At 42.5% G+C, this 23,042-nt stretch overlaps 2 protein-coding genes, 1 long non-coding RNA gene and 1 other non-coding gene across 11 annotated transcripts in view; 2 read left to right on the top strand and 2 right to left on the bottom strand.

Annotated features, from left to right (window-relative positions):
- Positions 1-35: 35 nt before the first annotated feature.
- B4GAT1 (beta-1,4-glucuronyltransferase 1) lies at positions 36-3,655 on the bottom strand. Its single transcript, XM_073658423.1, has 2 exons — positions 2,255-3,655; positions 36-1,214 (listed from the first exon to the last, which is right to left on the bottom strand). The coding sequence occupies exons 1-2, from the start codon at positions 3,326-3,328 to the stop codon at positions 1,023-1,025; spliced, it is 1,266 nt and encodes a 421-aa protein (XP_073514524.1). The 5' UTR covers positions 3,329-3,655; the 3' UTR covers positions 36-1,022.
- LOC141173887 (uncharacterized) lies at positions 3,649-13,270 on the top strand. Of its 2 annotated transcripts, none has more exons than XR_012252703.1 (4): positions 3,649-3,859; positions 5,105-5,149; positions 5,750-5,878; positions 11,019-13,270. It is a non-coding gene; the product is annotated as an uncharacterized lncRNA (long non-coding RNA). The 2 variants fall into 2 exon arrangements; XR_012252704.1 differs by lacking the exon at positions 11,019-13,270 and adding an exon at positions 7,011-7,807.
- Positions 3,921-4,002, top strand: TRNAS-GCU (transfer RNA serine (anticodon GCU)). Its single transcript has one exon. It is a non-coding gene; the product is annotated as a tRNA-Ser (tRNA).
- SLC29A2 (solute carrier family 29 member 2) overlaps positions 10,041-23,042 on the bottom strand; it is a 43,782-nt gene continuing 30,780 nt past the window's right edge. For all 7 annotated transcript variants that reach the window (XM_073658421.1, XM_073658417.1, XM_073658422.1 and 4 more), the window contains exons 10-13: positions 21,359-21,464; positions 21,171-21,256; positions 18,839-19,038; positions 10,041-10,927 (exon numbers count right to left, since the gene is read on the bottom strand). In XM_073658421.1, coding sequence (XP_073514522.1) covers positions 10,816-10,927; positions 18,839-19,038; positions 21,171-21,256; positions 21,359-21,464 — 504 coding nt within the window. In that variant the 3' untranslated portion in view covers positions 10,041-10,815. The remainder of the gene's footprint in view (positions 10,928-18,838; positions 19,039-21,170; positions 21,257-21,358; positions 21,465-23,042) is intronic.

Genomic DNA, 23,042 nt, shown 5'->3' with positions numbered 1-23,042 from the left:
AACCCCACAAACTAGATTGAGCTTTTTTTTTTTTTTATTATAGCTCCAAATACTGCAAGTATACCGACAAGAAGGAGAAAAGACAGGAAAAAATAAAAGAGAATAAATATACAGAAGGATAACAGAAGTTCAGCTGTGGTAAAGCAGGAAAATGAGATGTTTCAGGTGAGTGATCGTACAATACAGAAAAGAGCAACGGGCAATACTTATATTAAAGGGGACTCTGATCACAGATTGACTGTTCAAACCAAGCACAGGCGCTCGGTGCATCATGGTGCAGCCAATCATTTATATACACCTTCCTGCTGCTTGGTTTCTATTTATTTCAACCCTTCTCTCGCTCTATGAAGCCAGAGCTGTCAAAGAAGAGGAGGTGGAGATTGTGGGAAAACAAGCAGGTGGGAAGGTGTATATAAATGATTGGCTCCGCCATGAAGCATTGAGCGGTAGGACTTAGTCTGAACAGTCATTCTGCGCTGGCGGAGTCCCTTTTAAAAAAAAAAAAAAAAAAAAAAAGTATATTCCCACTTTCTGTGTTGTGTGCGGCAGTTATCCTTCCTTCACTATTGGGTTCTTGGTGTATGAATACAGGGAGGGCCGACAGTCATTTATCAGGCTAGGCCTGTTTCCCGAGGCAGTGACGGACCGCCGGCGGCTCTCCCGGAGTGTTCAGTTCAGTAAATGTTTTAGTTGTATGTAACCGGTCTAACACTGAAAACTTTCTTTAAAAAAAAAAAGAAAACTTTTTATAGAGAGTAGGAACAAGGAAGACCCATTCTCCTAAAAAATGACTGATGACCAGACTTCAGGAATACTGGAGGAGGATGATCTGACTGATAAATGCAGTCTCAGATTCTCAGTAGTCGCACACATCAATAAATAAAAAGGTATATTACGTCACATTGGAGGGGTGGCGGGGTCGCTAGATTTGCTAGATGTAGACCCATCGCACAATTCTAAAAAAATACAGAGTCCATGACCTACATCTCCCACTCATCACACAATCCAGGTCATCAATACTATTAACAGCGTCTGCTGGAATCGGGGTACTTCATCTTCAGCTCCTCCTTGAAGCCCCTGTAGAGTAAGCGGTTTCTTTTGTTCTCCTCCTCTTTCTGACTGTGGAAGTCTCCGGGAAGCTTATGACCTTTATGAAGCAAAAATGCAGAGTCCAGGACCGCAAAGGAGAAGCCGGCCATATTCAGCTCACAAGCCTACAGGAAAAAAAGCAAAGATACTGTCAGAGCTCATGACCGTATTTTTTTTTAAAGATGAGATGATCGAAAAACACCAATTTTGACAGTTTAAATTTTCTGTATAGCATAGGAGAGAATTAATCATTTCACAGATTAGACAGCTATGCAGGCGGTGATGCCAAATTATTTTTTTAATTTACTTTTAAATTGGGGAAACGGAGAGCGGTTTAGACTTTTATATATCTTTAAAAACGGTTTTCAACTAACTTGCATTTTTTTTTTTTTATTAATAAAATCTCCCTAGAGAAATTGATCCTGTGGTCTTTATATACTGTAGTATATAACACAGGGTGGGCTTCATGGGAGTACAAGGATAACGGCATCTGGAGCCTTCAGTAGACAACCCCCCCCCCCCCAACAACGCAGACCGATCACAACTAATTCAACGCCGCTGTGATAAAATGACAGCAGCACCAAAATGGTTAAATGACAGCAATTAATGTCACCTCTGGTTGCTGTTATAAGAAGTCGGTGCTGGCTGTATAACACAGCTGGCACCAGGTTTGTATGGCATCCTCTTCATACTCCTGCACCTAATCTAGGATGCACTCTAACATCTTAGATTGGGAAGAAGCCCACTACTGGGAAGCCCACACAATAGGTCATAAATATTAGATTAGTTGGGGTCACACAGGTGGCACCCCCACAATCAGCAGTTATTAGCTCCAGCGATGGCTGGATGTATACCGTGTACTTAGCGAACAGCACAGCTCCGTTCAATGTATAGTAGCCAGCTCTGGGCACTGGATCTCAGATCACATTCAGGTGAATAGGAGCTGACCTGCAGTACCTGGCAGCAGCCACTACACGGTGTGCAGCGCTGTTTTGCTCCACTCCATACACCCTTTACATCTGGCAATTGCCAGAGGTATCAGCTGTCGGACCCCCATTAAACATATATTGAGGACCTACCCTAAGGGCATCACAGTAGTGGACACTCCCTTCAACTTGCCCCCAAACAGAAACCACAGTGTTTATAAAATCTATCTGAACCTTACCTGACTGATCCTGTTAAATCCGTACTGCTTGAACCTCTCGTCGTAGGCTGGCACATCCTTACTCCCGATATAGAACGGTTCCCAGGGATCTCTCCACTCCACCACATAGGCAACCGCCAGTCTGCCAGAAGTGTCCTTCTCCGGTAGGTTTAGCCAGACTGAATAGTTAGTAGGTGCTTGGCATCGTGGGCACAACTCCTCATAAAACGCTCGCACTTCTCCCACCTGATACAGTCGCAGCAATTCCTCCTTGGTGCCAGGCAGCCGCCTAGTATGTCTAATTTCAAAGGCTGGCACCACAAATACCAGGTGAGGATCAACCCCCTGAGCGGCCAGATCTAAAAAGCCTGATCTCAGCCCCTGACTGGGCACCATATCGATATCGAGCACCAGTACAAAGGCTGCATTGCCCGTTCCGCCCCTGGCGACGTTTCGTAGCAGGTTGTTGGGGTAAGATGTGTTCCCTGCATAGTTTATTATATTTGTGCCCAGATTCGCTGCCTTGGCGAAGACGGCCTGACAGGTCTGAAGATGGGCAAACTCAGCTGCATCATCTTGTTCCGAGAAGACGGCTGAATCTCCGGACTGGCACACCAGATGGACGGATACCCTCTGCCTCACTGACGGGCACAGCTGGGCAAGGGTATAGGTCAGCACAGTGGCTAGTTTCACCTGGGCACCGCTAGATGCAAACAGCGCTAATGAGATCCGACCATCCCACCGCTGTACCAGCTCCTGCAGATGCCACAGGTTACTCAGGCTGGCGTGAGACGCCAACGCCAAATCTTTAGACTGCGCAGCTTCACGGGCCAAAAGATGGCGATAAATGCGGTACTGTCCCCCGGTATCTAGGACGCCACCGGACGCCAGCACTGCTTTCAGGTGGTCCTTCTGCTCCCGCTGCCATCTTGGCTCTGCCCGGGGTGTGCCCGCCAGTACTGGGTGGGCAGAGCGCTGCTGCTGCTGTCCATGGAGGTTAGAAAGAAGCGAGAGGTAGAGGAGCTGGAGGAGCGCGACGAGGAGGAGGGCGACTAGGACCACACGGAAAAAGGAGCAACGCACCGCAGTTGGCATTGCCCCTTTTTTGGGGGGTGGGGGGTTTGAGTCCCACTTATGGTGTAAAATCAACCCCTGTCCTTGTAGAAAGAGACTGACAGCTGGTGGGGTGCACCCATCACACTGCTCTGCACCCAGCACTGCAAGAGAGGCCAGGAACAGCGCCCCCTGCGGCCACCACCACTCAGGACCTGCTCCCCCTGCGGCCACCACCACTCAGGACCGGCCGCACTCACACTTCACCCTGCAGCCCCCTCTCATCACACCTCACCGTGACGCCTCCAGCTGCAGTCATTCGCATCTGAGTGAGAACTACACGCCGACGTGCTGACGTACACGAGATGCTCCGCCCACGACCCATCATGCCCCAGCAGGAAGGGAAGAATCATCTGCGCATGTTATCGTTAAATTCAGAGCGCCCTCTGCTGTCCCGAAAGAGAAAGCGCAAGATAAAGGCGTGTAGAATGGCTGGGAATCTACAGCTGGACGGAGCATAGGAAGCAATAGAGGAGAATAGAAGGAAGCGGCCGATTACACCACTGGCTGAGGGTGAGTGCGTGACTACAGACACAGCTATGTGAGAGAAGGAGAAGCTGTGCTGAACTCATCAGACGAGGTGGCCGAGTGGTTAAGGCGATGGACTGCTAATCCATTGTGCTCTGCACGCGTGGGTTCGAATCCCATCCTCGTCGAGTTCTTTTATATTTCCTTTTTTTTTTTTTTTTTTTAGAATTAGTCTTTTTTCATATGGGTAAAAACCATTAATGACGGTAGCAGCGGCCCTTATTGCACCCACTGGACTGGAGATACACAGTGATTTGGGGACGACACTCGCCCTTACTGCTGCATCACAGCGTAATGTTAGTATATGGGGGAACATCGTGACCTGAAAGTTATAAAAAAGATAATAGATTTTTTTGCAATAGCGCCAACTGCCATTTTATTCACTGACATTGCATGATTTTGTCCTGGAGCCTTCTCGGAGCAGTCTCTGCACACTGGCCTCATCCACATCCCGTCTGTGAGCCCATAATTACAGGTACTGGTCCAGAGCATAAATCCAACCACACTAGCGCATTAACCACACTAGCGCATTAACCACACTAGCGCATTAACCACACTAGCGCATTAACCACACTAGCGCATTCGCTTATTTTTTTCCATGCAAACCTGCGCTCCCTAACACATGATGCAGTTGGTCCATATGTGTGGCCGTGCTCTACGACCGGGGGGATAGTGTTCCCCAAAGCCAAGATCAGCGCCTGCCATCATGGAGACGAATAGCCAGAAAATAATGGGGTTAGGGGTTCGCTCACATCGGCGTATAAATACGCGGAGTGCAATGTGATAAAAAAAAAAAATTGCATTGCGCTCGCACCAATGTTATTCAATGAGGCAGTGCTCATCAGAAGTTTTTCCTCAGCTGGAATCGGGCAAAGGTAAAGCAGACAGCTGTGAGCTGATATTATCAGGCTGGGAAGGTCCATGGTTCCCCGCCTAAAAATACCAGTCTGCAGCCGCCCCAGAAGTGGCGCATCACAGTAGCTCTTCCCGATTGCACTGGTGCGGTGGCAATCGGGGTAAGCGTAGTTGGGGTTGATGTCAGCTGTGAATTGTCCAAAACCACAGCTGGCATCTAGCCCTGGTGTTACTAATTGAGAGGTGTCTATCAGACACCCCCATTACCAACCCAGTAATAAAAAGAAAAAAAAAAATACTTTATTTAAAAAAAAACACTCCCGACTCTTTCCCCACAGCGATACCAAACTTGTATCCTTTATTTTTATATTTTAGTGAAAGAAAAAAATGAGGTCAGCACGCTGGTGAGACGTCGGGCAGGTAAAGCGCTCTATGGATGAGCTGAAGAAATATGCTTTTATTTTAGATGACAGGGCCAGGGGAAGGGCACATAAAGGGGCAATGGAGGACATTATGGGGCAATTGGCAGATTGTGATAGGGGGCATAGTATAGCAAGGGGCAGTGGGGACAATATGCAGAGAGGCATTGTTGGGGAGATAGGGAAAGAGGCAGTTTGGGGTGATGTTATAGAGAGGGACAGTGTGGCGGTTTATTATATAGAGGGGGTATATTATGGAGAGGGGCAGTGTGGGGGGTTTATTATGGAGTGGGGCAGTGTAGGGGTATATTATGGAGGGGCTGTGAGGGTAGACATTATGGAGAGGGGCAGTATGGGGGAGTATATTATAGAGGGGCAGTATGGGGGAGTATATTATGGAGAGGGGCAGAGTAGGGTTATATTATGGAGGGGCTTTGAGGGTGGACATTATGGAGAGGGGCAGTATGGGCGGGGACATATTATAGAGGGGCAGTGTGGGGGATATTATTGAGAGGGGCAATATGAGGGGGATATTTTATGCAGGAAGCATAATGATGGGCAATTATTTATGGGGCAGTATAATGATACTTTTATTTTTAAGGGCACCGTGTTGGGAAGTGCTGTTGAAGACCAAGAAGAGGGATGTCTGCAGAGACAAACTTTGGGCACAGAACCTCATCATGGCGTCTGGACAAAATGGAGAAGAAAAGATCGACTTCAATCAGAACAGGTACCTGGATGTAAATATGTCATACTGCCTGCGACTCATCAGTACCGTGGTGCCTGTATTATGAGGAGGATTTGGCGAGTTTCTGCTCCAAAAACTCTGTTTAAGTTAGCGTGTGTTCACGCTAATTTTTTTTGTTAGCAGAAACTCTCAAAAACTTGGTTCTGGGGATGTATTAATGTACTAACTGTTGTTCTGGTGATGTATTCATGTAATTACCCCTTTACATTTTTTTGAAGCCCTTGGGATTGGTTCAATATGGCAATGTGGTCCTTGGACCAAAAAATTTTGCACACCCCTGGTGTAAGCAGGGCTATGGAGTCGGTAAGCTATACCTCCAACTCCACAGCCCTGTCTCACTGCTGAGCGTGTACATAAAGTGCAGCACACATTTATCTCAACTAAAAGCCAAGATCCTTAGATCAGGAACAGAACAGACATTTATAGGATATTTCATAACTTTCCCAAATTCTTATGAAAAGATTTACAGCACATCCGGCATTGTACTACTGAACCCAATTTATTATAGATTGTAGGAGTCTGTCCATTTTATACCCACTGTGACTCCACCAAAATAGACAATGACTTCACTCCACAGCCCTGGGTGTAAGGTCTTATTTTTTTGCATGGTGAGGTGGTGTTTTTACTAGTATCATTTTGGGAAACCTAATACATTTTATTAACTTTTTTCATTTCATTTTTTAAGGAGGTGCGAAAATGAAAAACATTTTTTTATTTCATTCATCTTGTTGGTTATTTTAGATTTTCAAAAACCGGACTTTTACAGATACAATGATGCCAAGTGTGTGTGTGTGTGTGTGTGTGTGTGTGTGTGTGTGTGTGTGTGTGTGTGTGTGTGTGTGTGTGTGTGCGTGTGCGTGTGCGTGTGCGTGTGTGCGTGTGCGTACACACACTTATTTTTTTTTATTCATTTTCAGTTGGAGAAAAGGTAGTATCTCAATCTTTTATGTGCTGTGTTAATAAAAAAAAGTTAATATTTTTAATAACTTTTTCATGCAACCTTTTTTTTATTATTAGTCATCACTAGAATCGGAAACCATTTGATCGCTTGTACTATATAGTGTTATACTTCAATATTTTAAGTATATAGTAAAAATAATCTCCTATTCCACAGGATATTACAGGAGGGATAGAGCGGCACGCAGAGCATTTCTTCCCGTCACAACAGAGGGTGCGTTATCGGTCACACGATAGATCCGGTAGAGCAGGATGAAGGGTCCCCATATCATTAGCCCTTATTTTTTTTTTCTACTTTTGTTTTTTTCCTATTAATCTTTGAAGAATCACTTGCATTTTATTATTATAGCGCCATTTATTCCATGGCGCTTTACATGTGAGAAAGGGGGTATACATACAAGAACAATTACAATAATCTTGAACACAATGTGACGGCAACTGGTCGAGGAGGAGCGAGGACCCTGCCAGTGAGGGCTCACAATCTACAAGGGATGGGTGAGGATACAGTAGGTGAGGGTAGAGCTGGTCGCGCAGCAGTATGGTGGAGCGAGGGTTACTGCATGTTGTAGGCTTGTAGGAAGAGGTGGGTCTCCAGCTTCCTTTTGAAGGTTTCCACAGTAGGCAGTAGAGTTCCAGAGTAAGGGGGATGCACGGGAGAAGTCTTGTATACGATTGTGGGAAGAGGAGATAAGACGCACTGCTTTGCATCGAAACGCGTATGTTTTTAATGTGTGGACTGTGACTTAATTGATTTTATACTATTCGAAGCTATGAAATAAATGAAAAATTGATTTTTTATGGACTTATAGCGCTAGATTTATTCCTTTCTAAGTTCTGAAAACTTGCCGCACAGCAGGATCCGTGCGCTCCAGGAGGTGGTGAGCAGACATTAACTTTTTTTGTATGTTTTTAAACTATTTTATCAGTCCTTTTTCTTGTACGTGGAATAATTAGACGTGTGAATGAGGCCTCATCAATACAATACTACAGATGTCAATGAGCATGTAATCTTAATGACTTGTGTGCAGCTGTCAGGCATGAATTCCCCACCCATGTAGCAGAAGGCATCCCTGAACGTCATAGCTCTTACTCCTATATACGTCTGCAGATCACTATACCAGGTCTGGCCCGGCTGGATGTGTTGATAAGACCGTATCCTATGATAAGTTACTCAGCTCTTACGTATAACCCATTTTACTGATAAAAACAAGCGTACAGCTAAGAATTTGCATTATGTAATCTGTTAGGAAACGATGAAGCTATAGAATAAGAGACGCCTCATACTACTTTTTCTCCCTGATATGTGGAGAAAGGCAGCATCATTTTGCACCGCTGACTACATGTCTAGTACGACTACAAAGCTAACACAAGCATGTGCTCTCAGCAATTCCTCTCTTAACTTCTCCTGGGTGGAAACGTCTGAGAGACGCTGATCTCCTCCTCCAAATGTGCATGCTGCAGCTTGTCCAATATTAAAAAATTCATAAAATACGCAGCGACAAGTTCTACAGTGTCCGGACCATCCCTGCAAAGAATAAGATGATTATTTTGACTTTTGATCTTACAACCTGTGCGGCCTGCAGATCTAGACGTTACAGGATGGAATTACTCAACGGTTGTTTTAAAAATCATACAATGAAACTGGTTTATCACAAAAAAAATGTTTTATTTATATAAAAATAAACTGATAAAATGTTCCCCCCCCCCAACTTTTGAGCATTTAACATAAAATAATAAATGCAAAAATGAAGTTGTTAATCCGCTTTGTAACAGCAACATCCTATGATACAGAGTAGTATCCCATACACTGGTGACTGAAGCTCCACTACATTGTATTATATACCCGGGTCGATGGTACTGAAGTGCTCCATGTAAAAAGTCATGGAAGTATCTCCTCTACCCTGGACCTCCATCTACTCCACTGACACGCATCTATAAGGTTCAATCTCGTGAATCCTACATGTAACAGGGACATGACATATGTACTTGTGTTGATTTGGGTGAGACCAGAGCCATCTAATATAACAGGATAAGATAAAAAGTATAATATTAAGCATTTTACACACAATATATGAATGTTGCATCAATACTACAGCAGCAGTAAATGGAAAGGAGCTTATAATACAAGCGTTGGAAAGTACTTATATATTCATTAACAACTACCCATCACTATTCAGTGTGTTCCCTTTCCAACCCGACAACTAAAAAAAAAAAGTCCTAAAAATAAAATTGGATTTGCTCCCTTTAAAATCCTATAAATAAAATTAGCTAAAGTAATAAAGATAAAAATGTACATTTTACAAGTTTATTGCTAAAAACTTTAAATAGAGCTGCAAGTGTGCAGGGAGATATAGATCCTGTATCAGAGGGAACAGGGTGAAGATATATTCTTGTGTAGCCCCCATCAGACTTGGGCCGCATTCACATTCATCATAGGCAGCGATTTCTGGACCGACCCTGACCAACAAGCTGAACCAATAATTTCAGTCATAGTTCAGGTCTGGTGATGCGTAGTCTGTCCGGAAATTGCCATTTGTACACGGGACATGTGGATCCGGCTTCAAGGTGGATTTACAGGGCAGTATCTGTAAGCAGTGTGTCCACAACCTGGAAGAAGTACGTACGTCATAAAATCTCACGTGTCACCCTGGTACTGTAAAACGCAGTGCTATGAGTAGGGTACATCTACATGGGATGAAAACTGAGCAGAAAAAAATGAAAAAAAAAAAAAATCTACTGTGAATCCATGGCAAAAACTTGCACGCAGATTTTGCTGAAATTTTTTCATGGATTTCACAGGTCAACTTCTGCGCTGATTTTTCTCGCAATGTATAGATGGAGTTTGGCACAATCTCATCTCATTTTGTTGCTACTGTATTTAAGTTTGGAAAATAAAGACGTAAAATCAGCAGATTATCCATCCTGTGTGAACATTCCCAGCACACATCCCCAGGTCACTTGCTTACACTTTTTCCCGTAGAACTAATCTCTATTGACACCAAAAATAGATTCATGTGGACCATTTAAGACCTGGAAGATGAGAGAACCAACTCTGCAAGACGTTCTGATCAATTGTGGTCATTTTGATCCCGGACACCGACATTGTGACTCATGGTCAATCAGCTACAATAGTAGCAGACAGGATAAAGTTCTTCTCATACAATTTCTAGAGCAATTCTTGAGAAGGAAATGGTATTTGATCATCTGATGCTTTTTTTCAAGCACGTTTTGTGATAAAAAGTCTATAGATAATATACAATTTAGCAGACTGTAGTTTCCAAGATGCTACATGCGCATTCCTATTTTCAATATTACACCTAAAAAAATAACCCCAAAAAATGGCTTCAGGTCTGAATTTGTGAACAAAAATAGTTTAAAGGGGTATTCTCATCTCCAAGATCCTATCCCAATATTTAATATATGTAATAATAATAGCAAATACCTCCAATTAAAAATGTAGTATAGTTTTTCTGATAAGCTATGTCGCTTACTCCATGTGCTGGGCATTGCAGTAATGGTCGTAACCATGGATACCTAAGGTAACAGCTAACTGTCACTATGAGTGATCATAACCATGGATACCTAAGCTACTGCAATGCCCTGCACATGGGGCATGTGAAGTAGCTTATCTCAAGGGCTATACTACATTTGTAACTGGAGGTATTTGCGAATATTATATATTATTATACCTACTACATATTGGGATAGGATCTTGGAGATGGGAATACCACTTTAAGGATAGTCTTCTTATGTATAAAAATGTAGCAGCAATGATCATTAAAGATGAGAGACAATAAACTGAAAAGAAGTAAAATAAAGGAAAAAAACAAAAAAAATAAAACAAACACTATAAGAAAGCAGTAAACAGCCGAGATCAGTGCAGATTTCTCCCTTGCAGGACACGACTGAGGGTCAGGATAGGAGGACTATTGTATCTGTAGATGGAGATTCAAGTCTTCTACTTATAAAAGTACTTTGAAGCCGAAGGATAACCCCGCTCCTACTGACAGTCCCAATGCCAAGAAGAAGGTCATGAGGGCCCCTGTAGTTTCACTCTCGTGTTTTAATACTTTCCTGGAAAAGAAACAAAGGTTGTATATATGTCGTATGTAAAGATGCCTCATCCCAACAAGTTATTCAAATATTTTCATTATTCTTTGTGCAGCAATTCCTCCCTTGAAGACCAATGGAAAACCTGTGATCATCAGCAAGTTTACAGTGACTGGGGATGTGCACAGGGAGGAAGCACAGAGACATTGCTGACTCCACACAGAAGTAATCTGAGCAACCTGTGACTTTGGCCAGAGACGCTGGATTACATTATAATACACACAATCCACTATATGACTCAATGCTCTCATACAGTACTCCAAGCCTGTGTGGGGGGCCAGTGTCAGCACCTGGAACATTACGGATTACAAGAATGTCAACAAAGCACAAACTAGGTGAATAGGGAGAAATGTTAAAAGGCAGAATCTGTGTGTGCAATGGTCTATCCATCTTGAGCCTGTATGGGAGCCTCAGGATGGTGCTTTGCAGGTGGAGTGGGCAAGCGCTGAGTAAGCTGTGGGACAGATACAGCTCTGCATCATGGTAAATATAGGCATAGAGGGAAACAATAACACTCTACAAGGACAGCTGCAGGGTGCTGAAGTGGTGTTAAACAATGAAAACAATATTAACAGTATGTTTGGACTCATTACTGGGACGTTGTTTTTCATTACTCATTTAAATGAGCCAATAATCGTGATCAATTTTTCAGTTGTATAAACATGACAGCGATCTCTCCACAAATAAGCAAAGCACTTGTTCATGCCAGCAATAAAAAAAAAAAAAATCAACAGTCCTTTGTAAACAGGACATGTGCTGCCGGTTTACAATTGTTCTGTGTGCGCACATAGGATTCGGGTCGACCTGTCCGGACAGGCTATTAAAAAACTGCCCATTGGCTTGCATGTAGCAGATTGTCACTTGTTTATCCGCCACAGTCGACTCAAAGTAAATAGGACTTTATTTGAAGGGCTTATCCAACTTTCATATATGTATATATATTAAAATAAACATTTCTCATCTTCCCCCGTTAACCTACAGTAGCATTAAGGTTTTCGTCAGCCCTCTTGATGCAATAATGGCATCATGGCTGCGGTCACTAAGTAGCCCTAATGCCAGTAGTTCAGCACATGACTGCAGTAGCCACACACTGGCTGAAGTGGTCACATACTGATCTCTTTTGCAAAGGCAGGAAGGTCTGCCAGAGTACTAATGCTGGATTACTGGGAAAAGAAGAAGCGCGTACATGTTATTTTATACTAGTAGTAGTTCTTGGAAAGACATTTGATAACTGTACAGCAAGTGCTGTGCTGCCTGTCCCAACTACAGGTGCATCTCACAAAATTAGAATATCATCAAAAAGTTAATTTATTTCAGTTCTTCAATACAAAAAGTGACACTCATATATTATATAGAGTCATTACAGAGTGATCTATTCCAAGTCTTTATTTCTGTTAATGTTGAAAATTATGGATTACAGCCAATGAGAACACAAAAGCCATTATCTCAGTAAATTAGAATACTTTATAACAACAGCTTGAAAAATGATTTTAAAATCCGAAATGTTGGCCTACTGAAATGTACGTTCAGTAAATGCCCTCAATACTTGGTCGAGGCTCCTTTTGCATCAATTACTGCATCAATCCGGCAATGTGGCATGGAGGCGATCAGCCTGTGGCACTGCTGAGGTGTTATGGAAGCCCAGGTGGCTTTGATAGCAGCCTTCAGCTCGTCTGCATTGTTGGGTCTGGTGTCTCTCATCTTCCTCTTGACAATACCCCATAGATTATAATAGATTCTCTATGGGGTTAAGGTCAGGCGAGTTTGCTGCCAATCAAGCACAGTGATACTGTTGTGTGTAAACCAGGTATTGGCACTTTGGGCAGTGTGGACAGGGGCCAAGTCCTGCTGGAGAATGACATTTCCATCTCCAAAAAGCTTGTCGGCAGAGGGAAGCATGAAGTGCTGTAAAATGTCCTGGTAGACGGCTGCGCTGACTTTGGTCTTGATAAAACACAGTGGACCTACACCAGCAGATGACATGGCTCCCCAAACCATCACTGATTGTGGAAACTTCACACTAGACCTCCAGCAGCTTGGATTGTGTCCTCTCCACTCTTCCTCCAGACTCTAAGACCTTGATTTCCAAATGAAATGCAAAATTTACTTTGCATTCACTTAGTGTCAATCACTGCCTTTTGGACATCTGTCAAGTCAGCAGTCTTTCCTATGATTGTGGAACCTACTGAAACAGACTAAAGGACCCTTTTAAACGCTTAGGAAGCATTTGCAGGTGTTTTTGTTAATTATTTAAATTTACTGAGATAACGAGTTTTGTGTTTTCATTGGTTGTAAGCCATAATCATCAACATTAACAGAAATAAACACTTGAAATAGATCACTCTGTTTGTAATGACTCTATATAATATACTAGATGGTGGCCCGATTCTAACGCATCGGTTATTCTAGCATATGTCTTCCGACCCTCCTTTATAATGCCCCATGCAGGAAGTCACATCCCCCGTATATAATGCCCCATGCAGGATGTCACCTCTCCCCCCATATAATGCCCCATGTAGGATGTCACCTCTTCCCCCCCATATAATGCCCCATGCAGGATGTCAACTCTTCCCCCCCATATAATGCCCCATGCAGGATGTCAACTCTCCCCCCCATATAATGCCCCATGCAGGATGTCACCTCTCCCCCCATATAATGCCCCATGCAGGATGTCACCTCTCCCCCCATATAATGCCCCATGCAGGATGTCACCTCTCCCCCCATATAATGCCCCATGCAGGATGTCACCTCTTCCCCCCATATAATGCCCCATGTAGGATGTCACCTCTTCCCCCCCATATAATGCCCCATGTAGGATGTGACTTCTCCCCCCATATAATGCCCCATGCAGGATGTGACCTCTCCCCCCATATAATGCCCCATGCAGGATGTCACCTCTCCCCCATATAATGCCCTATGTAGGATGTTACCTCTCCCCCCCCATATAATGCCCCATGTAGGATGTGACCTCTCCCCCCATATAATGCCCCATGCAGGATGTCACCTCTCCCCCATATAATGCCCCATGCAGGATGTCACCTCTCCCCCATATAATGCCCCATGTAGGATGTCACCTCTCCCCCCCCATATAATGCCCCATGTAGGATGTCACCTCTCCCCCCCATATAATGCCCCATGCAGGAAGTCATATTCCCTGTATATCCATCCTCCCATAGTGCCCCATGCAGGTCCCCTATGGCCCCATACAAAAAAAAAAAATCCAATACTCCCCTCCCTTCTCAGCTGCTTCTCTGGACTCTGGCATGTTGACGCTGTGACCGGTCAGGAGAGAGCGCGGTGTAAAGACGTCACCGCGCCCTCTGACCTGACACGTCACAGAGCATCAGCGGAAGACACAGGAGCTGCTGCGGAGGCACGGGGAGGGGTAAGTATGACGCCGGTGCCGGGGTCCTGATCGAGCGGGGGGAGGGACGGGAGGAGAGGGGAAGGACGGGAGGAGAGGGGACGGGAGAGGAGAGGAGAGGAGGGGAGGGGAGGGGTAAGTATGACGCCGGGTGCCGGGGTCCTGATCGAGCGGGGGGAGGGACGGGAGAGGAGGGGAGGGAAGAGGAGAGGAGGGGAGGGGTGTCACACTTGTCCTCGGGAGATAAGCGGCCGTAGCAGCTGATCTCCCGACGATAGCCGCATGTAGGTCAGCGGCGCTTGCGGTCGGGGGACTTATGCTGCGAGTAGCCGGCTGCATCGCCGCTGACCTCCGTGCCGCACATGAGCCGCTAACGCCCGCCATGTTTTTCAGAAATGCCGCATCGCTGATTGGCCGCGGCCGGACCAATCAGCGACCCGGGATTTCCAGGACAGACAGACAGACAGGATAAGACAATTATATAGTAGATGAGTTTCACTTTTTGGATTGAAGAACTGAAATAAATTAACTTTTTGATGACATTCTAATTTTGTGAGACGCACCTGTATCTTTCACAGTGAGCTGAATCTGGGACAAAATAGACAGGAACAGTGCCTGACTGGCCCCACTGACTTATAATGGGGTACATCATTTAACTAGACAACAAAGAGCTAAATGCATAGAGATCTGAACAGCACAGAAAAAAGCATGTTAGAAATGTTACAAAATGAAAAAATTGAAAATAAAATGAAAAAAATGTAATTCATGTGGTTCTATTTTTTTCATGTTTTAAAAACAAACTTTTAATAATTGCACATAAATGCACGAAAGCAACTTTTTTTTAAAAGTCTATATTAACCCCTTTACCCCCGAGGGTGGTTTGCACGTTAATGACTAGGCTAATTTTTACAATTCTGACCACTGTCACTTTATAAAGTAATTACCCTGGAACGCTTCAACGGATCCCCCTGATTCTGAGAATGTTTTTTCGTGACATATTGTACTTCATGATAGTGGTAAAATTTCTTCGATATCACTTGTGTTTATTTGTGAAAAAATGGAAATTTGGCGAAAATTTAGCAATTTTCAAAATTTGAATTTTTATGCCCTTAAATCAGAGAGATACAGTACAGACCAAAAGTTTGGACACACCTTCTCATTTAAAGATTTTTCAGTATTTTCATGACTATGAAAATTGCACATTCACACTGAAGGCATCAAAACTATGAATTAACACATGTGGAATTATATACTTAACAAAAAAGTGTGAAACAACTGAAAATATGTCTTATATTCTAGGTTCTTCAAAGTAGCCACCTTTTGCTTTGATGACTGCTTTGCACACTCTTGGCATTCTCTTGATGAGCTTCAAGAGGTAGTCACCGGAAATGGTCTTCCAACAATCTTGAAGGACGCCATGTTGCATTTGGGGAGCCCCTGATGTGCCTAAACAGTGGAAACCCCCCACAAGTGACACCATTTTGGAAACTAGACCCCTCAGGGAACTTATCTAGATGTGTGGTGAGCACCTTGAACCCCCAGGTGCTTCACAGAAGTTTAGAACATTGAGCCGTAAAAATAAAATGTTCACATTTTTCCCACAAAAATGTTTTTCAGCCCCCAGTTTTGCATTTTCATAAGGGTAACAGGAGAAATTGCACCATGCAGTTTGTTGTGCAATTTCTCCTGAGTAAGCCGATACCCCATATGTGGGGGAAAAACACTGTTTGGGCGCACGGCAGGGTTCAGAAGGGAAGGAGCGCCATTTGACTTTTTGAATGTAAAATTTACTTGAATACTTCAACCCCATCACAACCCTAACCCTAGAGTTTATTTTTTACGCCGTTCCTCGTGCGGTATAAGTGATTATTCTTCGGGTCGGTGCGATTACAGTGATACCAGAATCATATCAGGATTGACAGCTGTCACACACAAAAAGACGCATTTTTTTGCAAAATCCAGTTTTTGCATCTCCATATTTTTGAGAGCTATAATTTTTCCATATTTTGGCCAACAGTCATGTGACGGCTCGTTTTTTGCGGGATGAGTTGACGTTTTTATTGGTACCATTTTCAGGCACATGACTTTTTTTTATCACTTTCTATTCCGATTTTTGGGAGGCAGAATAAACAAAAACCAGCAATTCCAGAATTTTTTTTTATGTTTTTTTTTTTTTAATGCTGTTCCGCGTGTGGTAAAATTGATAAGGCAGCGTTATTCTTCGGGTCAGTACGTTTATAGCAATACTACATTTATATAGTTTTTCTATGTTTTGGCGCTTTTGCACAATAAAAGCTATTTTATAGAAAAAAATATTTTTTTGCATCGCTTTATTCTGAGAGCTATAACTTTTTTATTTTTTGGCTGATGGAGCTGTATGGCGGCTTGTTTTTTGTGGGACAAGATGACGTTTTCAACGGTGCCATTTTTATTTATATTCGTCTTTTCGATCGCGTGTTATTTCATTTTTTGTTTGGCGGTATGATGATAAAGCATTGTTTTTTGCTTCGTTTTTTATTTATTTTTTTTACCGTGTTCACTAAAGGGGTTAACTAGTGGGACAGTTTTATAGGTCAGGTCGTTCTGGACGCGGCGATACCAAATATGTGTACTTTTATTGGTTTTTTTTTTTTCATAATATGGGTACATTATATTTTTACTTTTGGTGTTTTTTTTTTTTAAATATTTTTACAATTTTTTTTCTCAATTTTTTAACACTTTTTGGACTTTTATTCTGTGTCCCATTCTGGGACTTTCACTTTTTTATTCTGATCACCTGTATAGCACAGGAATGCAGCACCATTCCTGTGCTATACAGGCTGTCAGTGCTGCACAGGGAGAAGATAGTTTGGTCATGCACTGCGCATGACCAAAGAATCTTCCTGCTGTCTGGTGACCCGGATATTCTCATGACGACATCGGGTCGTCATGGCAACATCCGGGAAGCCGCGGCAGACAGTGCTGGAGGCCGGAAGAGGAGGTGAGTATTCCGATCACCTCCTCTTGCCACCGCAATGCTGCGATCGACTTCGATCGCAGCATTGCGGGGGTTAATGTGCCGGGAGCGGTGCGGGACCGCTCCCTGCACACAGTACCGGGTGTCAGCTCTGACTATCAGCTGACACCCGGCAGTGATCGCCCCGCGCGATTGCCATATGACCTAATAGTACGTCATTGGTCCAATCGGCCCAGGTCACCAAGACGTACTATTAGGTCATACGTCAGAAAAGGGTTAAAAATATAAAATCAAGAATCCTTGAAATGTTCATGATAGGTCTAATATTGGACTCGTACTACTTGTTCTTTTCAATAGGCACATGGATAGGCAGCAATAGACTGGTTCTGACATTAAAGGGGTCTCTGACATCATGTCCTCCCTCTATCTGAAAGTGAATCTCTCCGAAATTGATTCTCTCCAAAACTGAACTTCTCGTGTTTCCTCCCTCTACTAACCTAGCTATACCCGATACTGCAATTTCCTTGGCTGGTTCTACCATAACTCCTCAGCAGCATGCTCGCTGTCTTGGGATCATATTTGACACAGAAATTTCCTTTATTCCCTATATCTGATCACTCATCCGCTCTTGTCACTTGCACTTTAAAACCATATACAGAATCCGACCTTTTGTCACCTTTGAAATTGCAAAAAATCTTACTGTCACTCTTATTCATTCTCGTCTGTACTATTGCAACTCTCTACTGATCAGTCTCCCTCTAACCAAACTTTCTCCTTTCCAATCCGTCATGAATGAAGCAGCCAGGGTCGTATTTCAGTCCAGCCGCTTCACCGATGCCTCCACCCTGTGCCAGTCATTACACTGGTTGCCCATCCGCTACAGAATACAATACGAACGTATCTCTCTCACCCACAAAGCTTTCCACAGTTCTGCAACACCCTATATCTCCTCCCTCATCTCTATCACCCTACCTGTGCCCTCCGTTCTGTAACTGATCCAAGACTAAATTCCTCCATAATCCAAACCTCACACCTCCATCTCCAAGACTTCTCTCGTGCTGCACCAGTGTTCTGGAATGCACTACCCCAGATGATCCGACTAATACCTGGCCCCCATGTTTTTAAGCGTGCTTTAAAAACACATCTTTAGACAGGCCTATCACCTCAACTCACTAACCTAACTCGCCCCTGTTCCCTCCTATTCATCTGTCTTCACATCCTACACGCACCCAATAGCACAATGGTAACTGCACTTAGACAGATACCCGCTGATGACCGGGTCTAGTGTAAGGCCTAGTGGCCAGTGTGAAAATTGTGAGTTTTTTTTAATAATAATAATAATAAATTAAAATAATGATATGAAAAAAAATCATGAAAAACATAAAAAAAAAATAAATTAAACAGATTTAAATAGGTCATTTTCTGATGACACGTTCCCTTTAAAAGATCTCTGTGTTACTAAAGACAATTGCTCCTACATAACACCATTTTGAAGTTAAGTCTTCAGAATATCATATAGTGTAAAACGAAACTTAGTTTGCTAAATTTTACTTACGTGGGTGCCAGACACATGGGGAGAGATACAAAGTAGCCATTGCTGACAGAGAAGAAGACCATGAAGATGATAAACCAGGCATCACTGTAGAAGAAGTTGTAGAGGTACGTGCGGTCGGAAATGTTACAAAACATAAAGAGAGGTACAAATATTGAGCGGCTCGCAGCGAGTAAAGGCAGGTATTTACAATCAGGACCCGGCTGAGGAAAGAGAAGAGACAATCAAACAAGTTACATAGTAATAGATTTTAATCAGCAACTATTCACTAAATTACTAGTCATTTATAAGATCTGCGTATTTGATATCGACTTGGATACAGCAAAACATTATTTTTATGTAATTGGCAATCATGACTTGGCTCTATTCTTTGCCTAGAGAGTTTCCAGCCATGCGAAAGGGCGCAGTCTGAAGGTTCCATGTAAGCAGGCGTCCTCCCTTGATCACAAGGGAGATAAAAGATTCCTAGCAGTACAATGTTTCACTCTTAAAGGCCCATATATTTATTTATTTTTTTACGGCCTTCATCTTAATCTCGAATCATGCCAACTTGATAGATGAACAATCTGTAGGAAGATTGATGTTCTGCGAGCCCAGATAGGTCCACCAGGGTCTTCTCCACCATTATTTTGATAGTATCAAGCCATCGGGTTGCTGGTCTTCCTCTTCTCCTTGTTCCTTCTATTCTTCAGCCTATGATGTCCTTCTCCAGTGATTGCTCTCTTCGTATGATATGTCATAAGCAGCCAAGTCGTAGCTTAGTGATCCTTGATTTGAGTGACATGTCTGGCTTGATTTGTTCCAAAATTGATCTGTTTGTTCTTCTTGCCATCCATGGTATTGAAAACATCATTCTCCAGCATCACATATCAAAGGCATTGATTCTTCTTATTTCTTTATCGTCCAGGTTTCGCATCCATACGTTACTACAGAAAAGACCAAACTATGTACGAGTCGTGTGTTTGACACCAGTGAAATGTTCCTCGATTTGAAGACCTTGTCCAATGGTTTCATTGTTGATTGGCCCAGAGCTATTCTATTGACTTCCGATGTCGTCGCTGCATCTTGAGAGATCATCGATCTGAGTAGGTTGAAGACTTTTACAACTTCCAGTTAGGTTGAATACTTTTACAACTTCCAGTTTGTCGTCATCCATCTCAAATGTGTCCAGGTCGTACCAGGCAGTAGTCAATATCTTTGTCTTCTTTGTACTGAGTAGCAGTCCCAAGTTCAAGTTTCCATCTTGACACTCTGTGATGAGTCCAAAGTACCATAAACATTAGGCTAATGTCGGCTGAACCTGCCAATATCAATCGTGTTTAGCAGATGGTCTAATGTGTATGGGGTGCCAGCCGACTGACGGTAGGGAGAGAAGTCGTCGTGCATGTCCAATTTCGGACTGTTGATTGCATTGTTCACAAAAAACGTGTCAGTTGGCGGCTTTCTTGTAGAGAACACAGAAGCGCTTGGCCAAGTAGGAAAGTTGGATGAGATGGCCATCAGCCGAGCGATCACGATAAATAAGCAGTCTGATATAGAATATACTCCATTTATCGCTTAACAATGCAGGAATGGCATACATTTGTCTCCGAGAAAAACTATATACTGAAGCATTTGACAAAGAGCTGGATAAAAGTCAGCCAATAAAAAAGAGAGATGTGTATGAGGTCGACTGAAAATAGGATCCTCACGGACATAAGCAGCAGCCAAAAATGGTCTATCAGCACTTTATACAAAAGGGAGATGGGAATAAACAGGGGCCATGCTAAGCATATTTCTTAGTCAGGAGAAATATCAGTCGGTTGAACGTGTGGTCAGCCGAAAGTCATCTGGCCAGGTTACATTTCACAAACAATAACTCCTTTGCTGCTGCATTCACCTAATGGTATGTGCACAGAGGGACCTGCCTGAGAAAGCGCAAAAAAATATAACGCAAAAATAGCAATGTAAAAACGACTTGTTGTTCATATATTCCATTTTTTCTAGCTTCTTTTAACCAACCAGGCTTCCAAAGCCGAAAAAAGAAGTGACCTGACCATTTTTTTCTGGCTGCTTCTGCTTTGAAGCTACTCATTATTAATACATACAATAAAAAAGAAATAAGAAAAGCAAAAGATGTCAAAATATGGCAAAATATTCCTGAAGCAACTTTTGTAGGAAAAACTCAACGGGTACGCTGGCGTCTAAAAGGCGCTATGTGCATATACCCGAAGGAGTCTTTCTAGGTGGAGCAACAATTAAGAATTCAATAGGGGTAAGGGTGGGAGAGGGGGGCGCTTTTCCTTTGTTATTACAAATAGGATGAAAAGATTTAAATTTATGGATCAACACTCACCCACAAGGTTTTTGTAGTAATACTGCGTCCAATCCAGTCCATGATATTAAAAATCAAGAAGCAGCTAACAGGAGTGAAGAACTTTTCTACAATATACAGTAGCAAAAACACGAGATGAAAAGATCAAATCAGAATATAAAAGCTTAAATGAATAAGAAGAGAAAAAAAACAAAACAAATGACACTCACTCCAGCCTTCATTTTCACTATGGCTAATGACTTTTGCTGTGATTGCAGGGAATACAGATAGGGTTACCCCAAATGTGATCACAATAGTTAGAGCCATCACCCAAATCTGCAGGAAAAAGATAAAAAAAAAAAAAATTTTGCATCAGAAAAATTAATAACTCATTTTAGAGGCAGCATTTCCAAAACGGAGTTTTCACTGCATGAAAGAAACGAGCTCATGTTTTTGTGATTTGCAATGCAGAGGTTTCCAATACTAAAATCAATGTTTTTTTTTTATAGGTTTACACCAGGACTTTCACATTATAAAATCATGTAGGCTACTATTCGAGTATGTTATGGTGAAAAGACGCATCGACGACAGCCGTGTATAGCTGTAATACAGGCTATACAGCAGAATCGTCATTTCTCCTGCCTCTACTATAAACTTGTTTTATGGGGTAAGGAGAATAAGCAGACAACAGACGCATGTAGATTTACAACCATGGATAAAAAGCCTTAGGTCAGGAAACACACAAACAGGTTTCTTTTAAGCCAAAACCAGTAGTGGATGGAGCAGGAAGGAGAGATACAGAGCTTTCTTTTATGTTTCCCATTCCTTTTGAATCCACTCCTGGCTCCGGCTTATAAAAATGCCTTGGCTTTCTTCCACTGCAGCTTTTCATACCATTTTTTTTTTTTAAGTCAAAGCCAAAAGCTGATGCAAAAGGAATTAAAAATATAAAGAAAGGACGTCAAGTACTTCCTGCGGCATTAATTACTGACTACTGTTAACACCTTAGTGACAGAGCCAATTTTTGCCTTGAAAGTGAATCGGTCATGTCCCCAAACGCTATTAACCTGCGGATATGGGGTTAAACTGTAGGTTAGTAGCCGTGCGACTGCCGTTCTGAAGGCCTGGCTACTGTCAGGAAATGAACTTTATTCCCGTTCACTCCCTTTTAATGACCAAGCCTCATTTTTCACGTCTGCCATGTGTCACTTTTTATGGTAATAATTCTGGAATGCTTCAACATTTCCCAATGAGTTTTCTTTGCAATAATACTGGAAATGAAAGCAAAACAGGAATCTGGAGAATGACATTTTGAAATAACACTGTTCACTTATGAAATTGTAAGAATTTCTTACTTATTAGGGTGTACAGTAACTTGTAATAGATGGATGACTAGCGAATTTATTACTTGTAGAATCTAAAATTAATCAATCATATTTTTTTTTTTTATTTAACCGAATTTTTAAAAAATAAAAGTAAAAATATTATAACTTGAAGGGGTATTCCCATCTCCAAGATGCTATCCCAATATGTAGTAGGTGTAATAACAATAATATTAGCAAATACATCCAATTAGAAATGTAGTACAGTTCTTCTGATTTGCTATGTCTCTTTCCTCATGTGCAGGCATTGCAGGATCTTAGGTATCCATGGTTACGACCACTAGCAACTAGCTAACTGTCACTGTATGAGTGGTCGTTACCTTGGATACCTAAGGTCCTGCAATGCCCTGCACATGGGGTAAGGGATACAGAGAATCAGAAAAACTATACTACATTGCTAATTGGAGGTATTTGCTAATATTATTATTATTATTATTATTATTAAATCTAATACATATTGGGATAGGATCTTGGAGATTAAAATACCGCTTTAATAATCTATCAGCAACAATAAATTAACTTAGCATTGAAG

The sequence above is a fragment of the Phyllobates terribilis genome, unplaced genomic scaffold, assembly GCF_046119375.1.
Source record: "Phyllobates terribilis strain yellow unplaced genomic scaffold, ASM4611937v1 Scaffold_13__5_contigs__length_258822181, whole genome shotgun sequence".
Lineage (NCBI taxonomy): Eukaryota > Metazoa > Chordata > Amphibia > Anura > Dendrobatidae > Phyllobates > Phyllobates terribilis.
This window is presented reverse-complemented; position numbering and strand designations above follow the sequence as displayed.

Coding starts and splice junctions, on each gene's coding strand:
- B4GAT1 (XM_073658423.1), bottom strand. CDS start 3,328: ATGCCAACTGCGGTGCGTTGCTCCTTTTTCCGTGTGGTCCTAGTCGCC. Junction 1,215..2,254: donor GATTTAACAGGATCAGTCAG/GTAAGGTTCAGA, acceptor TTTTTCCTGTAG/GCTTGTGAGCTGAATATGGC.